The sequence below is a fragment of the Panthera tigris genome, chromosome D3 (assembly GCF_018350195.1).
Source record: "Panthera tigris isolate Pti1 chromosome D3, P.tigris_Pti1_mat1.1, whole genome shotgun sequence".
In the NCBI taxonomy this organism is placed as follows: Eukaryota; Metazoa; Chordata; class Mammalia; order Carnivora; family Felidae; genus Panthera; species Panthera tigris.
In genome coordinates this window covers 46,680,461-46,707,984 of record NC_056671.1, presented here as the reverse complement: position 1 = coordinate 46,707,984, position 27,524 = coordinate 46,680,461, and the positions used below count along the sequence as shown (strand labels likewise).

Here is a 27,524-nt window from a genome sequence, read left to right as displayed (position 1 = left end):
TTTTATTCAAATTTATTGATCCTCTTCTTTGGTTTCTTTGAACACTTCTAGCCTTAGAGATTTAGTAAATAGTTGAGTCTGTTTTCTGCTAGCTAATCTGTAATCACATTCATTCATTAAGCAAAAATGCTGAGCCTCTACTCTGTGCCAAGAACTATTTGTAGATGTTGGAGATCCAACAGTGAACAACACCTGACAGTTTCCACACTTTGGGAGCTTATATCCTAGTGGGAGGAGACAGATAAGGTGTAAATACACATATAATGTCAAGCAGTGAGGTGCAGAAAAATAAACAGGATGAAGGGGATAGAGAGTGATGGCATGGGGTAGGGGGCTGTTGTTTTGGAAAGGGTGTAAGGGAAGACCTCCTTGAGCACAGAGCTGCAGTGAGTCAGGAGCGAGCCCTGAGGAAATCTGGTAGAAGAGTATTGAAAAGCAAAGGAAGCAACTGTAAAAGCTCTGGGATTGGAGAGGAGAGTGCTTTGCATATTTGAAGAAGAAAGCTTTCCGGGTGCCTAGAGCAGGGCAAGTTGGGGAGAGGGGAAAGGTCAGGAAAGTAGCCAGAGGCCCAGCCCCATTTGTTGGTGTGCTTGCTGGGTTTTGAATAGGAAACGCTATGTGAGAGTGTTAGGATGTGAGGCTCTCAAATTGCTGACCACTTACCTTTATTTACATCCTTCATCAAGCAATCTTTCCTTTCTGTTTTTTATACCTTTCTCCTACATTTTAAGAATCTGTTTGCTATTTTCTTTCATTGCTTCATCTGCTTCTTTTTTTGCAAGTATCTCTTTTTCCAATAGTTTTTTTTTTTTAATGTTTCTGCGAGAGTGCGAGCAGGAGGGAGCAGAGAGAGAGGGAGACAGAGAATCCCAAGCAGGCTCAGAGCTGCCAGCGCAGAGCCTGACATGAAGCTCAGACCCACGAACCATGAGATCATTACCTGAGCCAAAATCAAGAGTTGGATGATTAACCAACCTAGCCGCCCCACAAGTAACTCATTTTTAATGATTGTTTTTGTAATGTTTTAATATCTGGTAAGGTTTCCCTTTTGAGGATTTTCTTTGACATTCGTATCTGTTTATTCTCCAAGATGGCATTCAAAATAATTTTTTTTTAGGTTCCTAGTAAAAATACCATTGGTATGTTATTGAAATTACATTCTGTGTAAATTCCTTTGAGGAATGTTGATATTTAGTGTTTTCATTAAGGGACAAATGTATATCATATACAAATGTAAATATTGGATCATTTCTGTTTTTTACTTTATTTTGTTGTGCTTGATAAGAGATTTTGAAGTGTCTGGTTATGATGCTTCTCCAGGTAGGGAGGCTATTTCATTCAGTTCAGAAAGCATTTTATTTGATTCTTACTGTCTGCCAGGCACTTTAGGCACTGAATCTAGAAATGAAGGCTTGGTGCTGGGATTTCAGTTAGTTGGCAGGAGTTCAGAATTTATTTTTGGTGTTAGGGCAGAATTCCATGAAAGAAATCACATTGTTCTCCTCCTCTTCACCTAAAGGAATAATTTCTCAAAAGTGCCCTGTAGATAGAATAAAAATAACAGTTGGCAGACCTTTTTTAAGACCTCTTCCTATATGCTAGCTAGAAAACCTAAACTGGTTATTAATTTCTCAGTTAACACTTTAAAAAATTTTTTCCCCACTAAGGCAATAATATATAATCCAAGTTTTACCCATTAGTCCTATAAATCTACCTCTAGAAGCTGAAACCTGTGAATTTTTCTCCACATTTTCTGCTACTAACTCTGCGGTCCAAACCACCATTATCTTTCACCTGGACTATTGATATTGCTTTGTACATATTATCTCTACTTTTCTCTTGCCCACATTCACAAGGCATTTTCCACACTGTAGCCATGGTGATCTTTAAAAACAATGTTTTTATTATGGAAATTATCAAGCCTTAAAAAATAGAATAATAGAATTAATTGATGTCTCCCTCCCTCCCACTCTCTCCATCTCTCTGTCTCCAGGACAGACATGTCTCAATAATGGCCACTGTCCAGTTACGTTATTTTTGTGTATAAATATTTCAGTGTATGGGCTCTTAGCTGGTTCAATCAGTAGAGTATGTGACACTTGGTCTCAGGGTTGTAAGTCTGAGCTCCACGTTGGGTATAAAGATTACTTAAAAATAAAATCTTAAAAAAATTTTTCGGTATAAAAAAAAAAACCTGTAACCACATGATGGTTGCACAGCTCTGAATATACTGAAAACCACTGAATTGTACACTTGAAATGGGTGAATTATATGGTATGTAAATTATATCTCAACATAGTTGTTAAAAAAAATATCAAGGAGCCAAAGTTTGCATTTCCCCAGTTATACTTTTAAATATTTTTTTAACACTTTGATAGAGTTTTAAACGTAGGTTGGATAGTGTACTGTTTTTCTTAAAACCCTTCAGTGACTTTTCATCATATTTATAATAACCCATACCCCTTGTACTGACTCAGAAAGGTCTGACCTACAAAGCCCTGGCGTAATACGCTTCTTTGCCTCTCTGACTTTCTACCTCTCTTGCCCACTAAATTTTTTCTACCTCAGGGCCTTTGCATTAGCTGTTCCATCTACTGGAATGCCTTTCCCTATATTTTCCCAAGCCTAGATCATTCCTTTCAATTTAAATACCTTTTCCTCACAAAGGCCTACCCTGATCAGTTGCCCAGTCTCCAGTCTAAAGTGCTATCCTAGTCATTCTCCATCACATCATTCACTTATAAAGTATCAGCATAGCATAGTTTATCTGGCATGTAATTGTTGTTAATTTACTATTTCCCTTTTTCTGTGCCTTCCCTGCCCCCCTCCCATGTTTTCTGTCATGTTCACTGCTGAATCCCCAGTGCCTAAAATATTAATTGGTGCATAATAGACCCTTATTAGGAGAAATTCATACAAAAAACTGCCCAACACATGCCAGGTGTTTGGTACTTATAAAAAGGTTATTTGATAGAATATATTATCTCACTGCATAAACAGAGTTCTGGTTAGGTATGTTACTTTGAAAGGGCCATTTTCTACTCCCAAGTTATAACATGACTGGTTTTTGGGTTTTGTTTTTTTTTTTTTAAGCGACCTTATTTCATACAGCATCCTGTTCACTTCAAAGCTCAATAAGTAACTTTTAACAAATTCTGTTTTTGTTGTTTGGCAAAACATAGGGTGCTTGCATGAATAAGGTTGCAAAAGTTACTATAATGCCTTGCTGGTTTCATTCTCCATTATCACTTTTTCTTTTGTCCTCAACTGTGGACCATCACACTCTTTGCTTATGATCTCTCTCTGCTACCTGTTCTCTGGTGAAGCAGCTTAAGAGTGGCTGTGGTAGGCTGAATGACAGCCCCCTAAAGATGTGATTAGTTAAGTATCTTGAGATAGATAATCCTGAATTATCATGGGGGGCTGTGTAATCACAGTTGTCCTTACAGGCAGGAGGAAGGAGAATCTGAACATTGAGAAAGAAAACGTAAAAATGGAATCAGAGGTTGGAGTGATGCCCTTTAAAGAGAGGAGGACCACAGTTTGAGCCCTGTGTTGGGCTCTGTGCTGACAGCTCAGCCTTTGGATTCTGTGTAGTCCTCTCTTTTTGCCCCTTCCCTGCTCATGCTCTGTCTCTCTCAAAAATAAAAAAAATAAAAAAAATTCTTTTAATTAAGATGGGAGGACCACAAATCAAGGGATATAGGTGGCTTCTAGAAACCAGAAAAGGGGTGCCTGGGTGGCTCAGTTGGTTAAGTGACTTCAGCTCAGGTCATGATCTCACGGTTTGAGTTGGAGCCCTGCATCAGTCTCTGTGCTGACAGCTCAGAGCCTAGAACCTGCTTCAGATTCTTTGTCTCCCTCTCTCTTGTCCCTTCCCCCCCCCACACACCTCACCTCTCCCCCTCCCTCCCTCTCTCTCTCTCTCTCTCTCTCTCTCTCTCTCTCTCAAAAATAAACACAAAATTTAGAAACCAGAAAAGGGGCAAGGCAATGGATTCTCCCCTAGAGCCTCCAGAAGGAATGCAGTCATGTCTACACCTTGAGTTTGGCCTAGTGAGACTGATTTTGGATTTCTGATCTCCCAAACTATAAAAGAATTAATCTGTATTGTTTGAAGCAATTAAGTTTGTGGTACTTTGTTTTAGTAGCCATGAGAAACCAATTCAGTGATTTAAAGTATAAGAAGGCTTGAAGGATCACAGAACCTGTACAGAGTGTTCTGAGGCTAATCTTGCTGGCTTAGTAGTTAGCTACCAAAATGGAAGCCAGAAAGAGTTGAGATGGCAACTTCAGGTGGGTAATGTGGGGGGAGAAGAGAGAGGTGTGGTTGTTGGAATAGTGAAAGAATATTCATGCTGTAATGGCAGTATCCATGTTATATACAATTAAGCTCTTGATGGTTTGTTTCCTTGTGTTTTACACAGATCAGAAACCCCTTGACCTTGCCCAGGGTGCTGAAATGAAACACATTCTTATTGGTAATAAGGTACGTAGTAATAGACTACATGCATATGATCATTTTTAGAAAAAGATTTTGAATTCCTGAAATACATAGATGGCATTTTTAATGAAAACATATTTTCAATAGGTCATCTACAAAGCACTGAAACGATATGAAGGCCCTCTTTGGAAGGTAGGCTGAGATGATCTTATTTCTAGAACTGGAAAGAATTCTCAGGTGCCCCATTTTTATTTAATAAAAAAACTTTTTTTAATGTTTGAGAGAGAGAGTGGGGAGCCCATGCTTGCATGGGGGTGGGGGCTGGAGAGAGATGTGGGGAGAAAGAATCCCAAGCAGGCTTCATGCTGTTAGCCCACAGCCCGATGAGGGGCTTCATTTCACAAATCGTAAGATCATGACCTGAGCTAAAATCAAGAGTTAGGACCCTTAACCAACTGAGCCACCCAGGTGCCCCAAAAATTATTTCAGAAGAAAAAATGATTTAAGCATTCTTGGATCTTGCAATGTAAACCATTTTGTGTGTGTGTGTGTGTGTGTGTGTGTGTGTGTGTGTGTGTGTGTGTGTGTGTGTGGTATTGGCTTTTGTTAGGGTTCCACTTGTTATAGCAATTGCTGCTCTTTTTGTTGATGGTCTAAGAACACTTTTAAGTGACCAAGTTTATGCAGAACAGTGTTTAATCATAGAATTGCAGTGTTTTTGTTATGAATGTTGAAACAGAGAGGACTTGATAGGAATTTAATGTTTGAGTTGTCACAGAACACACATACAAAATCTTTCTGGTTCTAAAAATTTCTTTGCATTTTGGAGTTCATTTATTTTCTAGAATTAACTGTCTTAGAGCATGTGTTTTCTTTTGCATTTGCAAGCACTCCCTTTATTTATGCACAAGTATGTTTATGTTGTATAAAATTAGAATTCTTAGACTTTGTCTTTGAAGTCCACAATTGAAAATTGTCCTATAATTATCCTTGGACAATATTGTCAGAACTATAAACTGTGTTCATTATTGATCTTATCAGTATGCCATTTCTTCTCTTCTTGTCCCCCTGTAGTGGTATGTTTTCATTACTGCACCTAGTTACCTTAGTTCATGTTTGATCATTTTTTTTTTATAATGTTTATTTTTGAGAGAGAGAGGGAGACACAGAATCCGAAGCAGGCTCTGGCTCTGAGCTCTCAGCACAGAGCCCGATGCAGAGCCTGAACCCATGAGCTGTGAGATCCTGACCTGAGCTGAAGTCGGACACTTAACCAACTGAGCCGACCCAGGTGCCCCCATGTTTGATTATTTTTTAATATTCATCAGTACTATCTACATGAAAGACTACAATAGAATTATCATAACTTAATTTTTATCAGTCAGGTATTTGAATCTAGATCTATCAGCTTGGAAAATCCTTGCCATTTTTTCCCTTAGAGTTCAAGATTTTTTGGCTGGAGATTATTCTGGGTGGTATTAGAACATGGAGTCCTTTCGTGGTATAGGAAACAGTAAGTATTATCCTGATACTTAGTAAATTTATTCTCTAAATTTTGAAAGATTAAAAGTTTTCACTTATCTCTTTAATATTTATTTATATTTCTAATAATTGTAACATTTATTTTGAAGGCCTGATGCAGTCCATAATATTTATCGCCAGGGATGCAAACACTTAACTCAAGCAGTATGCACGGTAGGATGACACATGCATCTTTTGCCCACACTGTGAAGTCAGTGTTGCAAGTGTTATTTTTATAAAGCTGCCTTGTCAAATCTTGGGGTAGGGGGGACTTGTGTGTATTTTTATTTGAGAACAAGTAAAACCGTGGAATCTCTTTAAAAAAAAATAATGGACCCTTGTTTATTTCACATATTGTGGGATGAGATAGCAGTGGTCTGAAAACATAAAGAGCCTGTCATGTTTTGTGTGTGTGTATGTGTGTATATTCACACACATATATGCATGTGTGTGTACATGTATATGTGTACTTATACATGGGCAAATCGAGATAAGGGAAGTTTTTCTGGTGTTAAAATTTAAAGCCTGTGTCAAAATTAGGATTCTTAGGTCCTCTGTGTTCACTGTTATACTTTACCAACCAGGAGAAAAAGTGAGTTTCTCCTCTTAGGTATTAGTCTAAGACTGGAGCCTAGACATGCTTTCTTCTTTCCTACTTGAAATCCTTGAGGGTTGTCAATATGTCGTGGCAATCACTTGTCACATTCCCCAGCAGTACAGCCTGATTACACAGCCAGCCCTTAATTGTCCTCACACCCCTTCCTCCCTTCACATTAGACCAGAGGGCCAGGGAACCTCTCTCTAATCTGGTGTGTGTAATCTTTTGTTTTTTCTTTCAGTGCAATCTTGGCCATTGTCTTCTGTTCCCCCTATAGACTCATCTACTTACTACCAAGCTTTTTCCTTAGTTGAGCCTTTTATCTCGCAAATAAGTGCTCCCCCTGCCCTTTTAAAATTTCTTGCTCTTTAACTTCTGTGGAATCCATTAGCTCTTGCTGTGTTATGCCTCTCCTTGTTGTATAACTTTTGTTTCTTCTGTAAAATGTCTGCTTAAAGCTTATCTTTATGAGGCCCATATCAACACAAGCTAATGAGCATTCACTGTGTGACTGCTGTAAAGCAGACTCTGTTTGCTTTGTAGTTTTTTTTCTTTTTTTAAGTTTATTTGAGAGGGAGGGAGAGAGCAAGTATGCACGCACATGAGCGGGAAAGGGGAAGAGAGAGAGGGAGAGAGAGAATCCCAAGCAGGCTTCACACTGTCAGCACGGAGCCTGGTGCAGGGCTCGAGCTCAAGAACTGTGAGGTCATGACCTGAACCAAAATCAAGAGTCAGATGCTTGACCAACTGAGCTACCTAGGCACCCTACTTTATAGTTTCTTAAGGTAGAAGCTTAGAGTATTGATTTGAAATCTTTTTTCTAATATAAGTGTTTGCAACTATCAGTTTCTTAATTTTTCTTCAGTGTGCAGTTCAGGGCCATTAAATACATCTGTATTATATTGCAGCCATCAGCACCATCTATCTCCAGAACTCTCTTTATCTTCCCATACTAAAACTCTGTACCCATTAATCACTTATTCCTTTCCTTTCTATTCCCAGCCCCTGCCAGCCACCATTCTACTTTCTCTCTCTATGAATTTGACCTTGCCAGGTACCTCAGCTAAGTTAAGTAGAATCAGACAATATTTGTCCTTTCGTGACTGGCTTATTTCACTTAGCATAATGTCCTCAAGATTCATTCATGTTACAGTATGTATCAGAATTTTTTTCCTTTTTGAAAATTTTTAATTATAGTAAAAAAGCACATAACAAAATTTACTATTTTAACCATTTTTAAGTGTGCAGTAGCTTGAACTGTAGTCACTTTGTTGTGCAACAGATCTCTAGAATTTTTTCATCTTGCAAAACTGCAGCTATACCCATTAAGCAACGGCCTATTTCCTCTACCCCTAGCCCCTGGCAACCACTCTTGTACTTTTTGTCTCTATGAGTGTGACCACTTTAGATACCTCTAAGTGGAATCTTAGAGTATTTGCCTTATGTCATTTCATCTGATATCCCCAAGATTCATCCATGCTGTAGCATGTGCCCGGAATTTTTTTTGAAGGCTGAATAATGTATATGCCACATTTCTTTATGCGTTTATTCCTCAGTTTACATTTGGATTGCTTTCACCTCTTGGCTTTTGTGAATAATACTGCAATGAACACGGATATGCAAATATCTCTTCAAGATACTGCTTTCAGTTCTTTTGGATATAGACTTAATAGTGGAATTGTTCAATGATGTGGTAGTTCTATTTTTGATTTTTTTGAGGGATTTTCATGCTGTTTTCCAAAGCAGCTGCCCCGTTGTATATTCACACCAGCAGTAATGGGGGCGGGGGGGGGAGGCTCCAATTTCACTTTTTCCACATCCTCACCAGCACTTATTTTCCTTTTTTTTTTTTTTTAAATATGGGCCATCCTAATGAATGTGAGGTGGTATCTAATTGCAGTTTGATTTGCATTTCTCTGATGACTAGTGATGTTGAGCATCTTTTCATATGCTTAGTGGGCATTGGTTATTGTCTTTGGAGAAATGTCTATCTAAGTCCTTGGCTCATTTTTTAATTGGGCTGTTTGGTTTTTTTGTTGGTGTTGAGTTGTAAGGGTTCTTGGCATATTCTAGGTATTAACCCCTTACCAGTATATGATTGTAGATATTTTCTCCCATTCTATGGATTGCCTTTACACTCTCTTGATAATGTCCTTTGATGCATAGAAGTTTTTAATTTTGATATAGTCAAATTTATTTTTTTTTCTTTTTGTCACTTGTGCTTGTGGGTATCATGTTCAAGGAATCATTGCCAAGTCCAGTCCCATGAAGCTTTACTCCTATGTTTTCTTAAGAGTTTTATAGTTTTAGCGCTGATGTTTAGGGATAGTTTTCTCCTGAGGCCTTTCCCCTTGATTGCAGCCAGCTGCCTGACAATCCTGCCATGGCTTTTTGTGTGCAGGTCTCCCTGGTTTCTCTTCCTCTTATTAAGGAATCCAGTCTTACTGAATTAGGGCCCCACTCTTGTGACCTCATTTAATCTTTTTTTTTTTTTTATTAAAAAGAATTTTTTTTAACGTTTATTCATTTTTTGAGAGACAGAGCATGAGCGGGAAAGGGGCAGAGAGAGGGAAGCAGGCTCCAGGTTCCGAGCTGTCAGCGCAGAGCCCCACATGGGGCTTGAACTCATGAACTGCGAGATCATGACCTGAGCCGAAGTAGGACGCTCAACCAACTGAGCCACTCAGGCGCCCCTGACCTCATTTAATCTTAATTTCCTCTTTAAAGCCCTATCTACAAATATAATCATATTGAGGGTGGGATCTTCATATGAATTTGGGGAGGACACAGTTCAGTCCATGACAATCAGTGTGGTTACTCCAGCTTTCGAATACCATTTGCATGGTAGATCTTTTTCCATCTTTTTATTTTCAGCTTATCTATGTGTTTGAAACTTACTTATAGAGAACATAGAGTTGTATCGGGTATTTTTATCCAATTTGACAAACTCTGCCTTGTGATAGGAATGTTTAATGAAGGACAGACACCTGGCTGGCTCAGTTGGTTGAGCGTATGACTTTTTTTTTTTTTAGTTACTTATTGAGAGAGGGGGAGAGAGCACGAGCGAGCATGAGTGAGGCAGAGGCAGAGAGAGAGAGAGAGAATATCCCAAGCAGGCTCCATACTGCCAGCACAGATCCCGACTCAGGGCTCAATCCCACAACCATGAGATCACGACCTGAGCCGAAACCAAGAGTTCAATGCTTAACCAACTGAGCCACCCAGGCACCCTGAGTGTATAACTCTTGATCTCGGGGTTGTAAGTTCAAGCCCCACATTAGGTGTAGGGATTACTTAATAAAATCTTTAAAAAAAAAAAAATGTTTAATTTATACTTAATGTTGTTGACATGGTTGGATTTCTGCTGCCATTTTGTCGTTCTTTGTTCTTCCTCTTCTACATAAGGGAGATACTTCTCATGTATCATTTCCTTTTGTTTATATTTTACTGTATTTTAAAGTTATTTCTTAGTGGTTGCTCTAGCTATTATAACATACATCTTAATCTATCACAATTCATACTTTATTTCATAAAATCTGAGAACTTTAATATAGTTGCACTTCCTACCCGCTTCCTTTGTGTTATTGTTATATATATCATGACTCTGTATGTTTAAAAACAACAATATAGTGTTACATCTATTGCTTTATACAATTTTATGTCTGTTTCTTTGTTTTAAAATATTTTTATTGCACTATAATTCACATTGTATAAGGTTCACCTACTTAAAATGGTTCAGTAATGTTTTGTATGGTCATAGACTTGTGCATCCATAACCAGTCAGGTTTAGAACATTTCCCTAATTCCACAAAAAAAACACTTCATATCCATTAGTAATCATATCTGAGTGCCTGTCAGTACCACCTCCTCTGAGTTCCCTAGGTAGCCATTAATACCTGTCTCTATAAATTTGCCTATTCTAGTCATTTCATATAAATGGGATCATAGAATATGTGGTCTTTTGTTTCTGGACTCTTTTGCTTAGTGTAATGTTTTCAAGGTTCATCCATATTATAGCATGTATCATTACTGCAGTCCTTTTGTGGCCAAATAATATTCCATTGTATGGATAGACCATATTTATCCATTCATCAATTAAGGAACATCTGGGTTGTTTTCACTTTTTGGGTCTTAAGAATAATGGTGCTGTGAGCATTAATGTATCAGTTTTTGTGGGGATTTATGTTAATCTCTTGTGTTTTTTAAAATAGAGGAGAAAAAATATATAGAGTCTTACTCTAACTCATATTTTTATCACTTCTAGTTGTGTTTATTTTTTTCAGTGGATGTATGGGTTATTTTTAGAAGTCATTTCCTTGCTCCACTGTAGCTCCATTCCTTCCTTTATCCTCTGTGCTATTAGTGTCCTATATCATACATTAGTATGTTTCAAGCCCAACCATACAATTTTACAATTGTGTAAATTGCTTTAAATTATATGAGAAAAGAGAAACTAAATACTCTATTTTAGAATTACCTATGCAATTTCACCAGGTTTTTTTTTTTTTCTTTTTTCTTATTTGGTGTCTCTTTCTTTCAGCCTAAGTAACTTTTTCTGATTTTATTCTTTTTTGTTAGGTATACCTAATGAATTGTCTCAGGTTTTTTTGCCTTCATTTTAGAACAGTAGTTACACAAGACAGAGAAATTTTCTTTCAGCACTTTGAATATGTCATCCCCTTACCTCTGTCCTCCATTGGTTTTTGTTTTAATTTTTTTTCAATGTTTATTTTTGAGAGACAAAGAGCGTGAGCAGGGGAGGGGCAGAGAGAGAAAGACAGAGACACAGAATCTGAAGCAGGCTCTCCAGGCTTTGAGCTGTCAGCACAGAGCCCGATGTGGAGCTTGAACTAACGAACCATGAGAGATCATGACCTGAGTCGAAATCGGATGCTTAACTGACTGAGCCACCCAGATGCCCCAGGTTTTTTTTTTTTTTTTTTTATGTTTATTTATTTATTTTTGTGAGAGAGAGAGAGACATAGGGTGCAAGCGGGGGAGGGGAAGAGAGAGCGGGAAGGAGAGAATCTGAAGCAGGCTCTCCAGGCTCTGAGCGGTCAGCACAGAGCCCAGTGTGGGGCTCAAATCCATGAACCGAACCCGTAAGATCATGACCTGAGTCAAAGTTGGATGCTTAACCACCCAGGTGTCCCTGTCCTCCATTGTTTTTGATGCAAAGTCAGCTGTTAATTTTACTGTGCTTCCCCCTGAATTTGATGAGTCTCTTTTCTGAGTACTTTAGTATTTTCTGGTTTGAGCTGTTGACAGTTTGACTAAGATGTGTCTAAGGATAGATCTCTCTGGATTTATCCTACTGGAGTTTATTGAGTTTCTTGAATGTATAATGTTTTCATTGAATTTGGGAAATTTTCAACCATTATTTTTTCAAATACTTTTTTCAGCTTTTTTCTCTCCTTCTGTGACTCTAATTGTCTATTGGTACGTGTGATAATGCCCTACAGTGATTTTTTTTTTTTTTTTTTTTGGGTCCCCCTTACATCTCAGATTATCTGTTGAGGGAATTTTTCATTTCAGTTCTTGTGATTTTCAATTCCAGAATTTCCATTTGGTTCTTTTCCATAACTTGCATCTTTTTATTGATATTTTCTATTTGACGAGTTATTGTCATTATACTTTCTTTTAATTCTTTAAATACAATTTAGTTTTTGAACATTTTTCTGAGAGCTTTTTAAGTATCTGGCTCATTGCCAGTTTGTTGCTTGGCCCAATATATTTAGACCTCATGTACTGTGATGTTGGCTTTTCCTGATTGTTTGCCACCAAGATTGCTGTTGTTTTTGACAAATCCCTAGGCTTGGGATTTTCAAGGCCCTCTAAGTAAAGTCAGCCCCAGTGTTTAAAGCTTGCCCCATCATGGTTCAGTTTTACCATAGAGTTAGGAGCAAGGGGGAATGGAGCATATTCAGGCTAAAACTCCATCACCATTCACTGTTCTTACTGAGAGATTCAGTAGATTTTTCTTGAATAAATGCTTTTCAGTAAGTTGTAGGTCTTTAATCAATTTTCACTATTGGGGAATGGTCGTTTCGATTGGGATTGCTACAGATTTTCTTGGAGAGGACTATTTAAGCAATATCAAGACCTCCAAGCTATGAACATTGCATCTGTTCTCTATTGAAATCTGATTTGGTTTCCTTTTACAATGTTTTATAATTGTTTATTAAATTTATTCTTAAGTGTTTATTGAAGCTATTATGATAGACTTCAAATTTTCATTTTCTATTTTTTGCTATTATATATAAATTTGTTTTAATAGTTTGGGTAGCTTTTTTACACATTCCTCAGGGTCTCCTACATGCACAGTCATGTCATCTGCAAATAAGGATGGTTACATTTCTTTACAATCTGTATGCCCTTTCTTATCCTTTATTGTACTGGATAGGACCTCTGTTACAATTTTAAATAGAATTGGTGAGAGCCAGCATTCTTGTTTATTAGGTACAAAGCTTTGAGCCTTTCATTATGGAGTTATTAGCTGTAAATTTCATAGATGCCCTTAATCTGCTTTAGGAAGTTATTTTCATTTCCTAGTTTACTGAGAGCCCTTATCATGAGAATCTGTTGAATTTTATTAAATGCTTTTCATATTTAATAAACCAGTCTTCTATTGCTGGGATAAATTTCAGTTGGTTATGATATATAATCATTTTCATAAATTATTTGCTAATATTTTGTTAAAGATTTTTGCTCCTGTGTTCCTGGTAGATTTTGATTTATATTTTCTTGTGCTATTTTTGTGTGGTGTTGGAATCAGAAATACAGATCTAATATGAGAAATAATAGGTCTCATATAATGAATTAGAAAATATTCCTTTTCAGTTTTTTGGAAGAATTTTTGTAGGATTAGGTTTATTTCTTTCCTAGATGCTGATACAATTCATGGGCTAGAAGGGGTTTTTTTGGTTGTATTTTTGTTTGTTTTTGTTTTTTAATGGGAAGGATTGTAATTTCAGATTTCTTCAGTTGCTAAAGGGCTGTTTCAAATTTTCCATTTCTTCTTGGGTTGGTGTTTGTAATTTCTGCCTTTAAAAAATTGTGTTTATTTTCTTAGATTATCAAAGTTATTGTTAGTGATATTCTCTTATTGTGTTTTTAATGTTTGTATGATAGGTAGTGTGGTGCCCTCTTTTGTTTTTTTATATTAGTAATTTATGTCTTTTTTTTCCTCCCTGGATTAATTTGGCTAGCAGTTTATCAATTTTATTGATTTTTTTCAGAGAACTAGTCCTTGATTTTCTTGAATTTTCCCATTGTTCTTCTGTTTTCTATTGCTTTTTGTTATTTTTAAAAGTTTTCTCTGTGCTTTGGGTTTCATTTGCTTTTTTAAATAGTTTCTCAAGGTCAAAGCTTAGATTATTAAGGCTTATCTTCTTTGTTAATACAGCCATTTAAAGCTATCCCCTCACCTTTGCAACTGTTTTAGTTTCCTACTGCTAATTTTGGTATATTTTCATTATAATCTAGTTCAAAATATTTTCTAATTTCTGTTTTCTTTGAACCAATGAATGTCTAGAAGTGTGTTATTTGATTTCCAAGTAATTGGGGTTTTTATGGTTTTTTTTTTGTTTCTGATTTATAATTCCATTTTGCTCAGTGAATGTATCTTCTATGATTTCTGTCTTATCAAATGTATTGAGACTTGTTTGATGGCTCTATGTATGGATTATCTGAGTAAATGTACTTGAAAATGATGTCTGTTTTGCTATGGTTGGGTGTAGAGTCATAAATATTCAGTCATGGTGGTTGATGGTGTTTTTCAGATCTATGTTTTTGTTGATTTTTGGCTAATTGTATCAATTGATGAGAGGAGGGATACCAGAATCTCCGAGGGATACCAGAATCTCCAGCTGTGCTTGTGGAACTGTTCATTTCTCAGTTATTGCTCACATGGCATTCATGTTGTCTTCTTGACTAATTGATCCTTTTATTATTACATGGTGGTCTTCTTTATCTCCTGGGATATATTTACTTTTGCCCAATATTAATATAACCACTCAGGCCTTCATATGCTGACTGTTTGCACAGTATCTCTTTTTCTATCCATTTCCTTATTAACCTATAGATCTTTATTTTCTATCTTGTATATATAGCATATGTGTGGGTCGCTGTTAACCATTCTGAAAATTTTGCCTTTTAATTAGACTTCTTTTGAGAATGTGTTCCACTTTCTTCTTCACATATCAGGTAATTTTGTGTTGTATCCTTAATATTATGAATGTTAAGTTCTGGGGATTCTGGCTTCTGTTGTTTTCCTCTGTTAAATGTTATTTCTATTGTTTTAGCAGGTTATTTTCTTGGCTGGGTTTAGATTGTAAACTCTTGTTTCTTGGCTGGCAGCTCTGGTCTGCATTCACAGAGGTTGGATTTAAGTGACTGCTTTGAATCTTTTCTCAGCATCAATTAGATGTGTGAAAAGACAGAGTTTGGGGATGCCTTCTCTTTTTCCCTTTGAGGATTCCCTCACTCTCTTTAGTATTTCTGGCTCCCTGGTTTCCTTTATTAATTCTCAAAGACAGGAAGGCTGTGGGTTTTTCCACCTGTGCCCATGGTAGTTTTGTGCCACCTTATGGACTTTATGTCCCAGTTGAAAAATCTTGGGGATGGGAACTTACTTGCATAGTTCCTTATTTCCTTTCCTCCGAGAGCATGTGCATGCCCCATCAGAGTCTGTCAACTTTTGTTCACTCTCCAGTTCCTTTAGGCAGTTGCCTTTTATATTTGTTTCCTGCCAGGAGTGTGGTCCTCTTATAGGGTCTTGTAGCAGAAGTCTGTCTTTTTCCATTCTTAAAGACATAATTATTTTTTATCCTCTCTCCCTTTCTTCCTTCTTTACGAATCTTATGTGTACTAGTTCCTTTACACACAGTTCAAACATTTTCTACACTCCGCTCAGGCAAAAGGTTCAGGAGAGTGATATGAGTAAGAAATTGGAGCTGTGGTATTTAGAAGATTTTACAGCCCAAGTGCATGCTAAGTTATTAAATACAAAGGATAGAACTAAAAAACTACATACCTAATAGACTGTTAGTATTTACTTTGAGTAAGAATATGAAAGCCAGATATTTTCAGACAAAGCTAAGCTACAATGTGTGTGATATTCCCAATGTATTCATTTTTTTTTTTTAATTTTTTTTTCAACGTTTTTTATTTATTTTTGGGACAGAGAGACAGACAGAGCATGAACGGGGGAGGGGCAGAGAGAGAGGGAGACACAGAATCGGAAACAGGCTCCAGGCTCCGAGCCATCAGCCCAGAGCCTGACGCGGGGCTCGAACTCACGGACCGCGAGATCGTGACCTGGCTGAAGTCGGACGCTCAACCGACTGCGCCACCCAGGCGCCCCAGCCAATGTATTCATTTTTTACCCAGTTTTTCCAGTTGGTATTTTAAATTTTCAGTGGTGTATAATTAAGTCATTTTAATACTGTTACATATAGATAGATGATAGATAATTTAGATAATTTTAAGGTTCTATTTTATGTGCATGAATGATGTTGTCTTACTGACTTCTTTATATCCAAGGTAAAATCCACTGATAGCTGCCTCTTCTTTATTAAATGCTTTGATGACACTATTCATGGCTTCAGGGTTCCTAAGAATAGCCTTCAACAGTCAAGAGAGGTAATTTTATGGATTCACTTATATTTCATAAAACTTAGCATTTAAAAGCATAAAGAATATAAGACAGGTTCACTATTAACATCTAAAATCTTTTTGACTGTACCTTTTTAATGGGGGCAATTAAGATGAATCTTGAAATTTGGGTTATGAATTAATTTCTTTATCAACATGTCCCTGCAGGTATCTTCTGTTCATAATTTCCTTTATTGTTTGGATTTTGCGAATGTAAGGGACCCTTACTGGTTTTGGAAAAAGACCCTAAATGATGTAGTCTGCTCCTTAATTTATAGGTGCGGAAACTGAAGACCATAGATTGAAGTCATTTCCCAAGGTCACAGAGCTTACAAATGACAAAACCTGGCTTCAGCTTAGGCGTTCTGATTTATTACTGTGTAGGCTCAGCCTTCCTTTGTGGTAAATTGAACAGCAGCAGCAAGCAAGAAAATTGGGATTGATGTGACAGAAATTCATAGTGCAGTTACTTAATAGAGATTCCATATTCCTTCAGATCAAAGGAGTATTCGCAGACCTGTTGTGTTTTTTTGTAAACTACATAAGGGGTTAAAAGAGCCCATTTCCAAAGTGGTTAACCTGCGCCTGCAAAGAACCCTAAACAACTAAAGCCTGACTGTCCCAACATATCATAAAATGGTAAAATATGACCCTGAGTAATGCTATGAGAAACAAGGAAGTAACAAAGGTATTTTTAGGGCAAATATTCTTTTTGTGAAATCACTGATTTTTAAAAAAAGATTTGAAAGTTAAAGCATCCAGGCAGTTGTTGGCTCTTACAGTGATCTGAGTTTCTTGTGCTTATAACTCAACTGCAAGTTAGTAAAATTTTATTTCTGGATATATTAGTTTGTAATATAATAACATATCCGACAGTGTTGAGAATCTTTAATTTTTAAGTGAAAAAATGTCCACCCATTATTCAGCTTTTATAATGTATTAATTTCATTGAATATATAAACTTATAGATGATATTTTTTAAATGTCATCATTTTGTTGTTGGTTTTGTGTGTGTGTGTGTGTGTGTGTGTGTGTGTGTGTGTGTGTGTTTTAGGCTGTTTTCTCCATGTAAATTTAGGCTTTCTATATCATTGTCATATTATCTCTTTTGAGTAAAAATGCATTTCACTTTTATTTCAATTCTTGGATTATTTCAGGACTGGCTGGAAGCAATAGAAGATCATTCTGCGTACAGCACTCACTACTGTTCCCAGGACCAACTGACTGATGATGAAGAGGAAGATGCAACTTCCGCTGTAGACTTGAAGGAATCCTTAGAGGTATATAGAAAAACCTAACCTGACTTTTAGAGCTAACTCTGTCACCAAGAACTTTCTTGTCAAATGTGAAGTTTTGAAATTAAGCTATCTGAGGACAATGGAGATAGCACTGCTGTTTGTCAGGTAACATTTTATTGCCATTTATGTTGTCTGTTATGATGGTACTATCAAATGTCTCTGTAGATAATACTCTAAATATAGAGGGCTGTGCTTCTATGTTATCTTTTTTTTTATTAAAATTTTCACATTGCTGTAATCAGATTGTCGGTTTATTTGAAAACTGCTGCCAGTAGGGGGAGCATGCTTGACTTGCTGCCCTTTATGATTTCACTGCATATTTCAGAGTTTAAATAATGCAACTATAGTGATACTTTTCCTGACTGGTAGTTGGATTTAAAACCACTTGTAATCTGTAACTTCATTGATGAAAAGTAAGGTAAAGCATCAGTAATGAATGGAGAGGCCTTCATGTGAGGTGACGTCAATGTATTATCCATAGAGAAATAGCAGCATATGTAATTGAAATGAAATAACTATTTTTTTTTTCTGGGCATCAGTTTTCTGGCTGTGCCTTTTAAATGGGAATTGGGTTTGGAAGAATTATACTATGAAAGGATGATGGAGTTTCAATCCAAGTCATTATGTCAGAACATAGCAGTTTGCTTACTAACTTTAATCTTTTTAAAAAAAAATCGTTGCAGGATTTGAATGTTTCTAAATCAACAACTTTAATGAAGTTTGCTCGTACCTAAGGAGTTTTATTGACTTAAGGACCTATAAACTTAGGAAAGAGATTTGGGCTTTTTCAATTTCTAATTTTATGATGGAACATTAAGAAGTTTGAGCTCTTCCATGTTCTGTTGAAGACATTCCCCAGAATTTATTGACATTTGCTTTACCAGTGCTACTTCGGTTTTTTAAAGCCTAATGTATAGTGTGGCAACCATAAACATAATTTTCAGATCCATGAAATTTGCAAAAATAACATCTACCAGAGCATCTAAATAACATTAAGACTGTTTGAGTAAAGAAAGAAGGTTTAAATATCTATGGCCAGAATTGTGTCAAACAAATGAAAAACAAAACTGTGCTAAATATTTTAACTTTTAGTCCTTATTCCTGAAGTGAAAAGAAATCCTTTCCTATTTATCCTCAATATAAGGTAAATGATAAAACCCAGAAGGACCTACAAAGCATACCAGTATCTTTCCTAGGATTATGGTAATTTTAAGACCTTTTTAATGGAAGCTACAGGTAAATAAAAGCATACTAACTTGCATATCATTAAAAAATTTTTTCCTTGAAAAAGTGTTTCTTCTTTGGCATAGTTTTCAAATTTTCATGTTACAACTTCAACTATTTTTTACTCACTAGAATATCGTGCTCTTATGTTAACTTTAAAACCATGAAGTTTTTTTGCCTTCTAGATTTTATAGCACCCAAAGTTTGTGAGAGTTACAGCAAGTGGTAAGCACTCTGAGGTTGTGCAGGTTATAAACATGTCTCTGTCCAATGGAATTTGAATGCCAATTCTGTGAAGCTTGACTTAACTCTGTCTCAACTGCTGAAGTTTGGTCCAAAAACAGGTTAAAATCTGAAATGAGCTGTGAAGTATGTTGAATTGTAAGACTGGCTCCAGAATGCCTTTGATCATTGGATTCTTAAGTTGTAAGGATATTATGGGACCTATTTGTGAAATGAGATCTATCCTAGATGTTTATAAACTTCTAAAGAAAATTGGGAACGGTAGGACTAGAATACTCTAAAACTATCTGAATTGACATAAAACTAACCTTATTTCCTCAACATGGTTTTGGACAAGAAGTTATGGGGAAAAAATGTCCACCTTGAAAAAGTGACCATGTTACATGTTCTTTTGGTCTCAGTTTATCTCCACCCAAAATGAGGGCCTCCAAAAATTGAAAACAGTTTCTTTTCTCTATCACTGCCTTGAGGTTAGGTCTCCAGGGAGAAAAGTATAAGATAAATCACAGAAATACAGGCTTCATGGTTGTTGCCTTAATGAAAACTTTGAAAATATTTCAAATCTAACAATGGGAAGACAGATTCAAACACCGTATTGGTGTAGAAATGTACTGTGCAGTACGATAGCTACGAGACACATGTGGCTCTTCATACTTTAAAATTTCAACTCCTCATTTTAACTCCACCCAATTCAAGTGCTTAGTAGTCACATGTGGCTACCACTTTGGACAGTATAGAATGTTTCCATCATTGTAGAAAGTGTAGAACAGGGATAGGCTCTCAGATTTGGGGTGGCACAAGCAAAGCAGGGGTCTCCTATGTTGATGATATCTCAGTTCCGTAGGATCTGAGGATGTAAGATAACTCAGTGTTACAAGGAGTAATGAGCAGAGGAGGCTAAAATTTAATCAAGTGAGAAAGTGGTACACTTTGCTGATTTAAGAATAAATGATGCCTAATTAAAGTGAATATGCAGGAAGATGAATGTACATCAACACAGAGCTGATAAAGACTGGTACTTTCTATACAAGAACGAGACAGATTTATATATATTGATCTAAGACTTATGGTTAAGTGAAAAGGGCAAGGTATAAAAAGATGTATCTTTTATACATTGGGAGAAAAAAAAGGGATATACACACATATACACATTTGTGTAGACTTAGGTCATCCCTGGCAAGTTGAGAAATTAATAGTGGTGGTTGCTTTGAGGCTGGTAAAGGGGGAAAACGGGGACTATAGACTGATAGGTATGTGAGAGAGAATTGCCTTTTTCTCTATATCTTTTGATTTAATTTTTTAAATTTTGTGTAAATATCTGTTGTGAGATAACACTAAGCAGATGACGGAGCAGGTACAAAGAATGAATGTACTCTGGATGGACTTACATAGAGGGGAGATGGATTGGGCTGGAGGTAGGAAGCCTCCGAGATGAGCGGAGATGAGCACTGGGGCACACGACTCACATTCCTGGCTGTTTTCTGCAAAGAGGAATGTCATTGAGGTTCTACAATATACTACTTAAAAAGTTTAATGTTATCAAGGTATAATTTTCATATAATAAAATTCATTTTATGTCTTCAGTGTGAAGACACGTATATACATGTTTTGACAAATGTATATACATATCTTTTGTAACCACCAAGAGACAGGGGGAGGGAGGGAGGGGGAGAGAGAGAGGACATTTTTATCACCTCAGGAAGTTCCTTGGGGCCCCTTCCCAGGCAGTGCCCTTCATCTGCATCTCAGGCAACCACTGATCTTTCTGTCATTTTAGGTGGTATCAGTTTTGCCTGTTCTAGAATTTCATGCAATTGGAATCACACTGTATGTGCTCACGGGTACCTGTCCTCTTTCACTCACCTATATTGTATATATCAGTAGTTTGTCCCTTTTAATTCCTTGAGTAGAGGTGGTCTGCTTCTGTTCTTAACGAAATGTGGATCATCTCTAGCAAATAGGCTGGAATTAATGACCTCTCCCCTATCCTATTCAGTCCTCCCTAGCCCTTGATATACATTTTTGAGCTGTTTTTCTAAGCCAGAGATAATAAAGTGCTTTAGCATCAATTTACGCAAAACCAGCAGCCAGGATCTGGGTGGGCAGAAGTGGGAGCAGGAGGCCTGTGTTGCGAATGCGCCCAGCTGCTCACGTGGGTGCCTCCTGTGCCCTGGGCTCTGGCTGTGGACACAATCCTGTTCTTGAGTTCTGTGCCCAGGTAACTTGGATTCAAAATACTGTCATACTTCAGGTACTAGGTCACTGCTCATAGTGGGATCCCGTTTATGTAGAATTAAAAGGAAAAAATTTAAACCTAAAAAGAGTGCATGACATAAGGTGAATGTCCTAGAAGTTAACAATGGGACACGATGCTGGGCTCTGCAAAGAACTCATATACATTAATCTTCATAAATAGATTTTTAGATTTTCATAACATAACTCATAGCTGCTAAGGGGAAACTACAGCAAACTAGAGAATGTCTGTACATTTTATTGTATTGATATTCTCCTGTTCCTTTTAGTATCGACTAAAACCACACCAATTGTTGAGAACAGAAGACATGTTATTCCTAACTATAAAATGGAATGTGTAGATCAAATCTTCTCCAGCTAACCTATTCTGTACCTTTTAAAACAAGTAAATCCTTGATCAGCGAAGCTCTTTTTAGTAACTGTCAGGTAGATATGTTAAGATGAACATTCGTGATTCAAGTATTAGAGGATGATGGTATGGAGACCATTCTTGTCTTTATTACCTGAGGAACTGTCCCTTTCAGGCATCCATCCAGCTGACCTTGACCATAGAAAGGAAAAGTGAAAACCGTAGCATTGACTTGCACGTGGGCAGGGGTATTAAATATGCAGAGAGTAAAAATGACAACTTTCTGTTAATAAATTATGAGTGATACATTTGGTTGCAGTGCATATTTCAATGCCTGAACCTTCCACTTGTGTTTATAGACTATGTCTGAAAAAACAATCCAGCATACCATTTCCCTTTCTATGGTGTTTTAAATTGCATAGTGTAGGTATTTTCCCTCTTCCAAAAAAAAAAAAAAAATTATATTTTGATGTTGTTAGAGCTCTCAAAACAGAGCAATGTAGATTTTAAAGAGAACATTGTGGTCACACAGTGTGTGAGAACACTGTAACTGATGTGGTACCATGAATAATTCTGCTGTGGGTGAGGCGAGCTTCATAAGCACTAAAAATTTTATAAGGAGAAAAGGCTGCTTATCTATGTCACTTTGTCATGAAGGACTGATTTGGGGGGAGTAAAAATGTTTAGTGATGAGCCATTTGGGGTTAGGAGTACAAAGAGGGGAAGATTCATAAGGTTAAATGTATTACTCTACCTATAACAATGTGATTCTAGTATTAAGAAACTCAAGGTTCTCAATAAATATTTTTCACTGTCGTAACCAAGTGACTTGACAATAATTTTCTTATTCTTCCTTTTTAAAGGGAAACTATAAAAAAACTAACTTCAAAATTACATTGTTAATATAACAAATGTACTTATCTGATTTTTCAGTTTGGACTTCCAAATCTTTACTAAGATGGGATGGAACTTACGTCATAAAATTCTATATTTATGTTTTACTTTTAAGGATCTAAAAATGTAGAAAATTCAGATTGCAAGAAGGATGCTTTCTATAATTGACTTTATCTTATTTTTATAAGCTTTGACTTGCAAAGAAAATGTCCTTATTGGTCTGCTTATGTGAAGGCTGTGAGCACTTAGATTGCTGAGCAAAAAATCAGCTAGTGGGTTGTTGGTTTTGTTTTGTTTTTTTTTTTAACTTTATTTATTTGAGAGAGAGAGTGAGAATGAGTGTGGGAGAGGTACAGAGAGAGAATCCCAAGTAGGCTCCCTGCGGGGCTTGAACCCATGAACCGTGAGATCATGACCTGAGCTGAAGTCAAGAGTCTACCACTTAACTGACTGAGCCACCCAGGTGCCCCAGCTTGTGATTTCTAAGTGTTAGTACCATTTAGATTTTTTTTTAATAAAAACAATTTTTAAAATATATTCATAATGCATTTTATAATTCCTGGATGAACTTAATCAAGTACACAAAAAGGATTAATCAGAAATTAACTCGGATGTATATGGTGTAATGAGTTCTTAGATGTAATTAATGCAATTGTATATTGTCTACATGACAAATGTTGAATGTATTTAAAATTTAGAAAGACTAATCTGTATGTGATTAACTAAATGCAGTATTCAATTTCTAAGGAAATTTTCTCTCATCTTTTTCTCTCTTTATGAAAATATCTCAATTGTGGTATATCAACATATGAACTAAAAGTTTTGATAAAAATATTAAAAGCATATGTACTGTAAAAATCCTGTATTAATAAGTTTTATTTTTGTTTTTGTTTTCCCAGAAAGCACAAAAATGCCAACAGAAACTAGATAGGGAAATTTTCAACTTTCTGAAAATGATTAAGGATTGTGACATGGCTAAAGGTAAAAAAAAAAAAAAAGAACAAAAAAAAAAACAAAAATAAAAAAACGGGGAACAAACTACAAATAAGACCCACTCTTTAACTCAACCCATTGTCATAGATGTTGATCCTTCATGTTAGATAATTTTCAGTATTCAATTCAGAATTATGTTTGATAAGACTATTTTGAAAATTTAAGACAGTTATTTAAAATTTCTACTCATGGGGGAGGCCTGGTCTGTAGATTAATTTTTTAAGAAAAGAAAAAGGGAACATTTGGGGGCTATAAATTCATTTTGGCTACATAATGAGAATTCTTCTTATGAATCCCAGAAGACTTGGACTTTAGAATCAAACTGTCTTAGGTTTGAATCCTTGCTCTCTGCCACTTAACCAGTTGTTAATTTGAATAGTATGTTTAACTTCTCTGAGTCTCTGTTTCCCAAATGAAGGTGTTGGTTGTTTCCAGGTCTTGGCCTTTTATGATTCTATGAATGCATATGTGAACTTACCTTTCTAATGTTAATCTACCTTTCAGTAGTAATTTTTTATGCCTTCAGTCTCTATTAGTTACAAATTATCAAGAGTTGACTATAAATACTCCGAAAGTCAAAATAAAATATAAAGTCAAAAATCCAATATAAAAATTACATATTCAGAAACAATTATTACTTTGTAAATTAAAAGCTGTGTTTTTTAGACTTTAGATTCCTAACTATTGTTTTAGATTTTAGCTATGATGGCTTTATAAATAACTTCACTAAAATATAATTGACTTAGTTGTCTCTGAGTTTATCATTTTTAATCATGCTCAGGTATTTTATATCTGTCCAAATGAACCTCAGGCATCCCTTTATGTCAATTCCACAAACATGTATTTGTATCAGCGATGATAGCTTTGAGAAGGACAGAAGTTAAATCATTTTGATTATTGCGGGCTGAATATTATATTAGTTAGCACTCTTCATCCTCAGGACTTTTTAAATAAGAGCAGCTTCATTAGATAGAATTCACATAGTCTACACTCCACCCGTGTGAAGTGTTCCCTTCAGTGGTTTTTAGTATATTTATAGTAATGCAACTGTGACCATCAATGAGCTTTAAAAACACCATCTTCAAGAACCATCAAAAGTAAGAAGAGATACCAACAACATTTGAAAGATGTAGAAAATGTCTAGAGTTAGTTGAAATATAAAGAGCAATTCCTTTAACATAGACCAAAGAAAGAAATTACATCAGAACTACAACCAAATTAAGTTTTGGGATTTTTTCAAACCTCAAGTCAAATGTCTTGGTTCATGTTATGTGTATGACATATCACTCGTAAGAATGGTGTGAGTCTTTTGTGTTTTAAAGACATGAATGGTATTCACTTATAGAAGATATGTGCTATCTGGGAAATTTTGAGGTCGCTGACTATTATCTGACAATGTTATTTTATGTATCTACAATTAAGTTTATACACAAACAATTGTAAACATTTTTTGAGCCATGGGTATAGAGAGATAATAAATCTGCACATTTTATAAATAGTAAATAGGGTTAAGATGATTTCATGAATGGAATTAAAGAGTTGAAGGTAACTGAGGTACCTTAATGCCAAGGGATATATAGAATAATCTTAAACCATGTATTTTATTGCTGATAGGACATGTTCTGTCAAACTACTATCTATTTCAAACTGTCTACATAGTTTGCCAATAACTTCTCAGGATGAAAAACTAAAATGTTTGTGTACAGAATCAAGGCCTTGTATTTGTGACTGTTGTCTTACATTTTAGTACAAAATTATGTGATCGTTAAGACCCCCCTCCCTTACTTCTTATTCCAACTTCTGCCATGCTAGTTTGGCTCTGTGGCCCCTCAAATGCATGTCCCTGCAGCAGGCTCCCCTGTGGTCTCCCTGCCTTCTGGGACCCCCCTGCATTCCATCCTTAAAGGGAAACCAGAGGCTTTTAAGAGCTCTTCCAACTCAGATTCTCTGAAATACTGCATTATTGCTGCCAGATTAATTTTAGAATGGTACTTTTTTGATCATAGATTTTTTCCCATTGAAAAACTGTTTGATTGAAAAACTGTAGAATAAAACACAAACTCTTTATCCTAGCATTTAAGGACTTTCATAGCCCAATCACAAACTTATTTTTCAGTTTTATTTACGATTACAGATCCTCCTCAACTTCTGATGGGGTTATGTCCTGATAAGCCCCTTGTAAACTGAAAATCTCGTTAAGAGTGCATTTAATATACCTGACCTACTAAACATCATAGCTTAGCCTAGCCTACCTTAAATGTGCTCAGAATATTTACATTAGCCAGTGGCTGGGCAAAATCATCTGATACAAAGCCTATTTTCTACTAAAGTGTTAAATACCACAGAATATCTCGACTGCTGTACCAAAAGTAAAAGCAATGGCTATCTGGATACAGGGTGGTTGTAAGTGTATCAGTGCCGTGGCTGACTGGTCACTACAGCCCACTGCCACTGTCCTGTATCACGAGAGATTATCATACCACATATTGCTAACCCAGGAAAACACTGAAATTCATAATTCGAAGTATGGTTTCTACTGAGTATGCTTTGTGTTCATACCATCAAGTCAAATAATGGTAAGTCAAACCATTGTAAGTTGGACATTCTGTACCAAAATAAGGTGGTAATAAAGTGATGGTAATGTGGTGTGATCAAATTTAAGTGTACAAGACAACACTATTTATCATAGTCAACAACTGGCTACTACTTAAGGGTAAATTTAGGGCTTTAGGGAAGAACAGACTGACCAGCCTCAGGGAATCTTCCAAAAGTTTTATTGCTTTAGGTGATTTTCTTTGTTTTTGGTAATGATAAAATAGAGGTTTCAATACTGCATTCACTGAACCTTGAAGGATATGTTGCCAATGCTAGATACCTAAATTTTGGCATGTATCCAAACCGAAATTAGGTCTAAGGAAATAAAGTAGTATTTCAAAGGGGATATTCTGTACCAAAATACAGAATCACTTTATTACTTTAGGATTCTTGGAAGTGAGATTAGTGGGTGAGAGCATATTAATGTTTGTGAGATGATTGATATATTGCTAATGCCTTTCTAAAAGATATATTTTATGTGCCAACTTTAACACATATACTTTATTGCATGTTACTACATGCATATAGTGAATCCTTGGTTAAAGAAATTAGAATGATTTCAGTTATTTAAAAGAAAAAAGCTCTTAAAGAAAAAGCACTTTTGTTCAACCCACTTACAACTAGGCTTTAAGTAAACACACTTCCTGCCTCCTTCACTGTTGCCACCGTGGGCCAAGCCATCATTGTCTTTCCCACAGAGTATTGAAACATCCTTCTAACTGGCCCTCTGATTCCAGTCTTCCCCTCTAGTCCCTGCCCCGGGGACCCTTCTAAAACATGTTTGCTCAAAACATGTAGTAGATTCCAGGTCATCTCACTAAGAATGAAAGACCAGTTCCTTCTGATGACTCACAAACCTCTTCAGTCCTTTTTGACCTCTCTGTCCTCATGTCCTAGTACCGCAAACCTTTTCAGTTCTTTTTGACCTCTCTGTCCTCTCCTGGTTCTCCCTGCTTGCTCATCTTCCAGCCTCACTGGCCTTCTGGCCGTCCCTCAGAGAGGCTGGGCATACTCCTGCCTCCGGCCTGGGCTGTGCTGGCCCTCTGCCTGGAAGGCTTTTCTCTAGGATACTCACACATATCCTCACATGCCCAGGTCTTTGTGCATCTCTTTGGCTTTCTCTTGCTGCCTGCCTTGGTTTGCTCCCCCATGTCCATTCTCTGCCCTGCTTGGTGCCAGGGGCTGTTGATCACTACAGACTGCGTTACTGGAGTCTTCTCACCCTCAGGCTTCTGATTGGACTCAGCAAAAAGGAGACCCTGTCAGGAGATTGGTGGAGGGGACCAGAGAAGTCAGGCATTTTCCTCGCTCCCTCCAGCCAGGCTGTGGTGTAATAGCACTGCTCTGTTCCTGACTTGGCTGAAGGTCCCCCCGCTGACTCCAGCTCCTGCTGGGCTTAGGGACACTGGCCCATCCTTTCGCTTCTCCATTCTAGGGTGGCAACTGTCCTGCCTGGCA

The 27,524-nt window shown here is 36.7% G+C and overlaps 1 protein-coding gene and 1 long non-coding RNA gene across 6 annotated transcripts in view; one reads left to right on the top strand and one right to left on the bottom strand.

Annotated features, from left to right (window-relative positions):
* The window catches only part of OSBPL1A (oxysterol binding protein like 1A), a 242,774-nt gene that overhangs the window by 72,470 nt on the left and 142,780 nt on the right, over nt 1–27,524 (top strand). For 2 of the 3 annotated variants that reach the window (XM_042963240.1, XM_042963241.1), the window contains 6 exons: nt 4,428–4,489; nt 4,592–4,636; nt 5,884–5,957; nt 6,076–6,139; nt 16,107–16,205; nt 17,375–17,497. In XM_042963240.1, the coding sequence (XP_042819174.1) occupies nt 4,428–4,489; nt 4,592–4,636; nt 5,884–5,957; nt 6,076–6,139; nt 16,107–16,205; nt 17,375–17,497 (467 nt within the window). Of the gene's footprint in view, nt 1–4,427; nt 4,490–4,591; nt 4,637–5,883; nt 5,958–6,075; nt 6,140–16,106; nt 16,206–17,374; nt 17,498–23,377; nt 23,460–27,524 lie in introns of all 3 variants that reach the window. The other variant, XM_007075995.2, reaches the window with a different exon arrangement.
* LOC122232821 overlaps nt 1–27,524 on the bottom strand; it is a 54,154-nt gene that overhangs the window by 16,339 nt on the left and 10,291 nt on the right. The window contains exons 2-3 of one of the 3 annotated variants that reach the window (XR_006210233.1): nt 20,371–20,463; nt 1,246–1,540 (exon numbers count right to left, since the gene is read on the bottom strand). This is a non-coding gene — a long non-coding RNA (uncharacterized LOC122232821). Of the gene's footprint in view, nt 1–1,245; nt 1,541–19,346; nt 19,830–20,370; nt 20,464–27,524 lie in introns of those variants that run through there. The other 2 variants (XR_006210235.1, XR_006210234.1) reach the window with 2 other exon arrangements.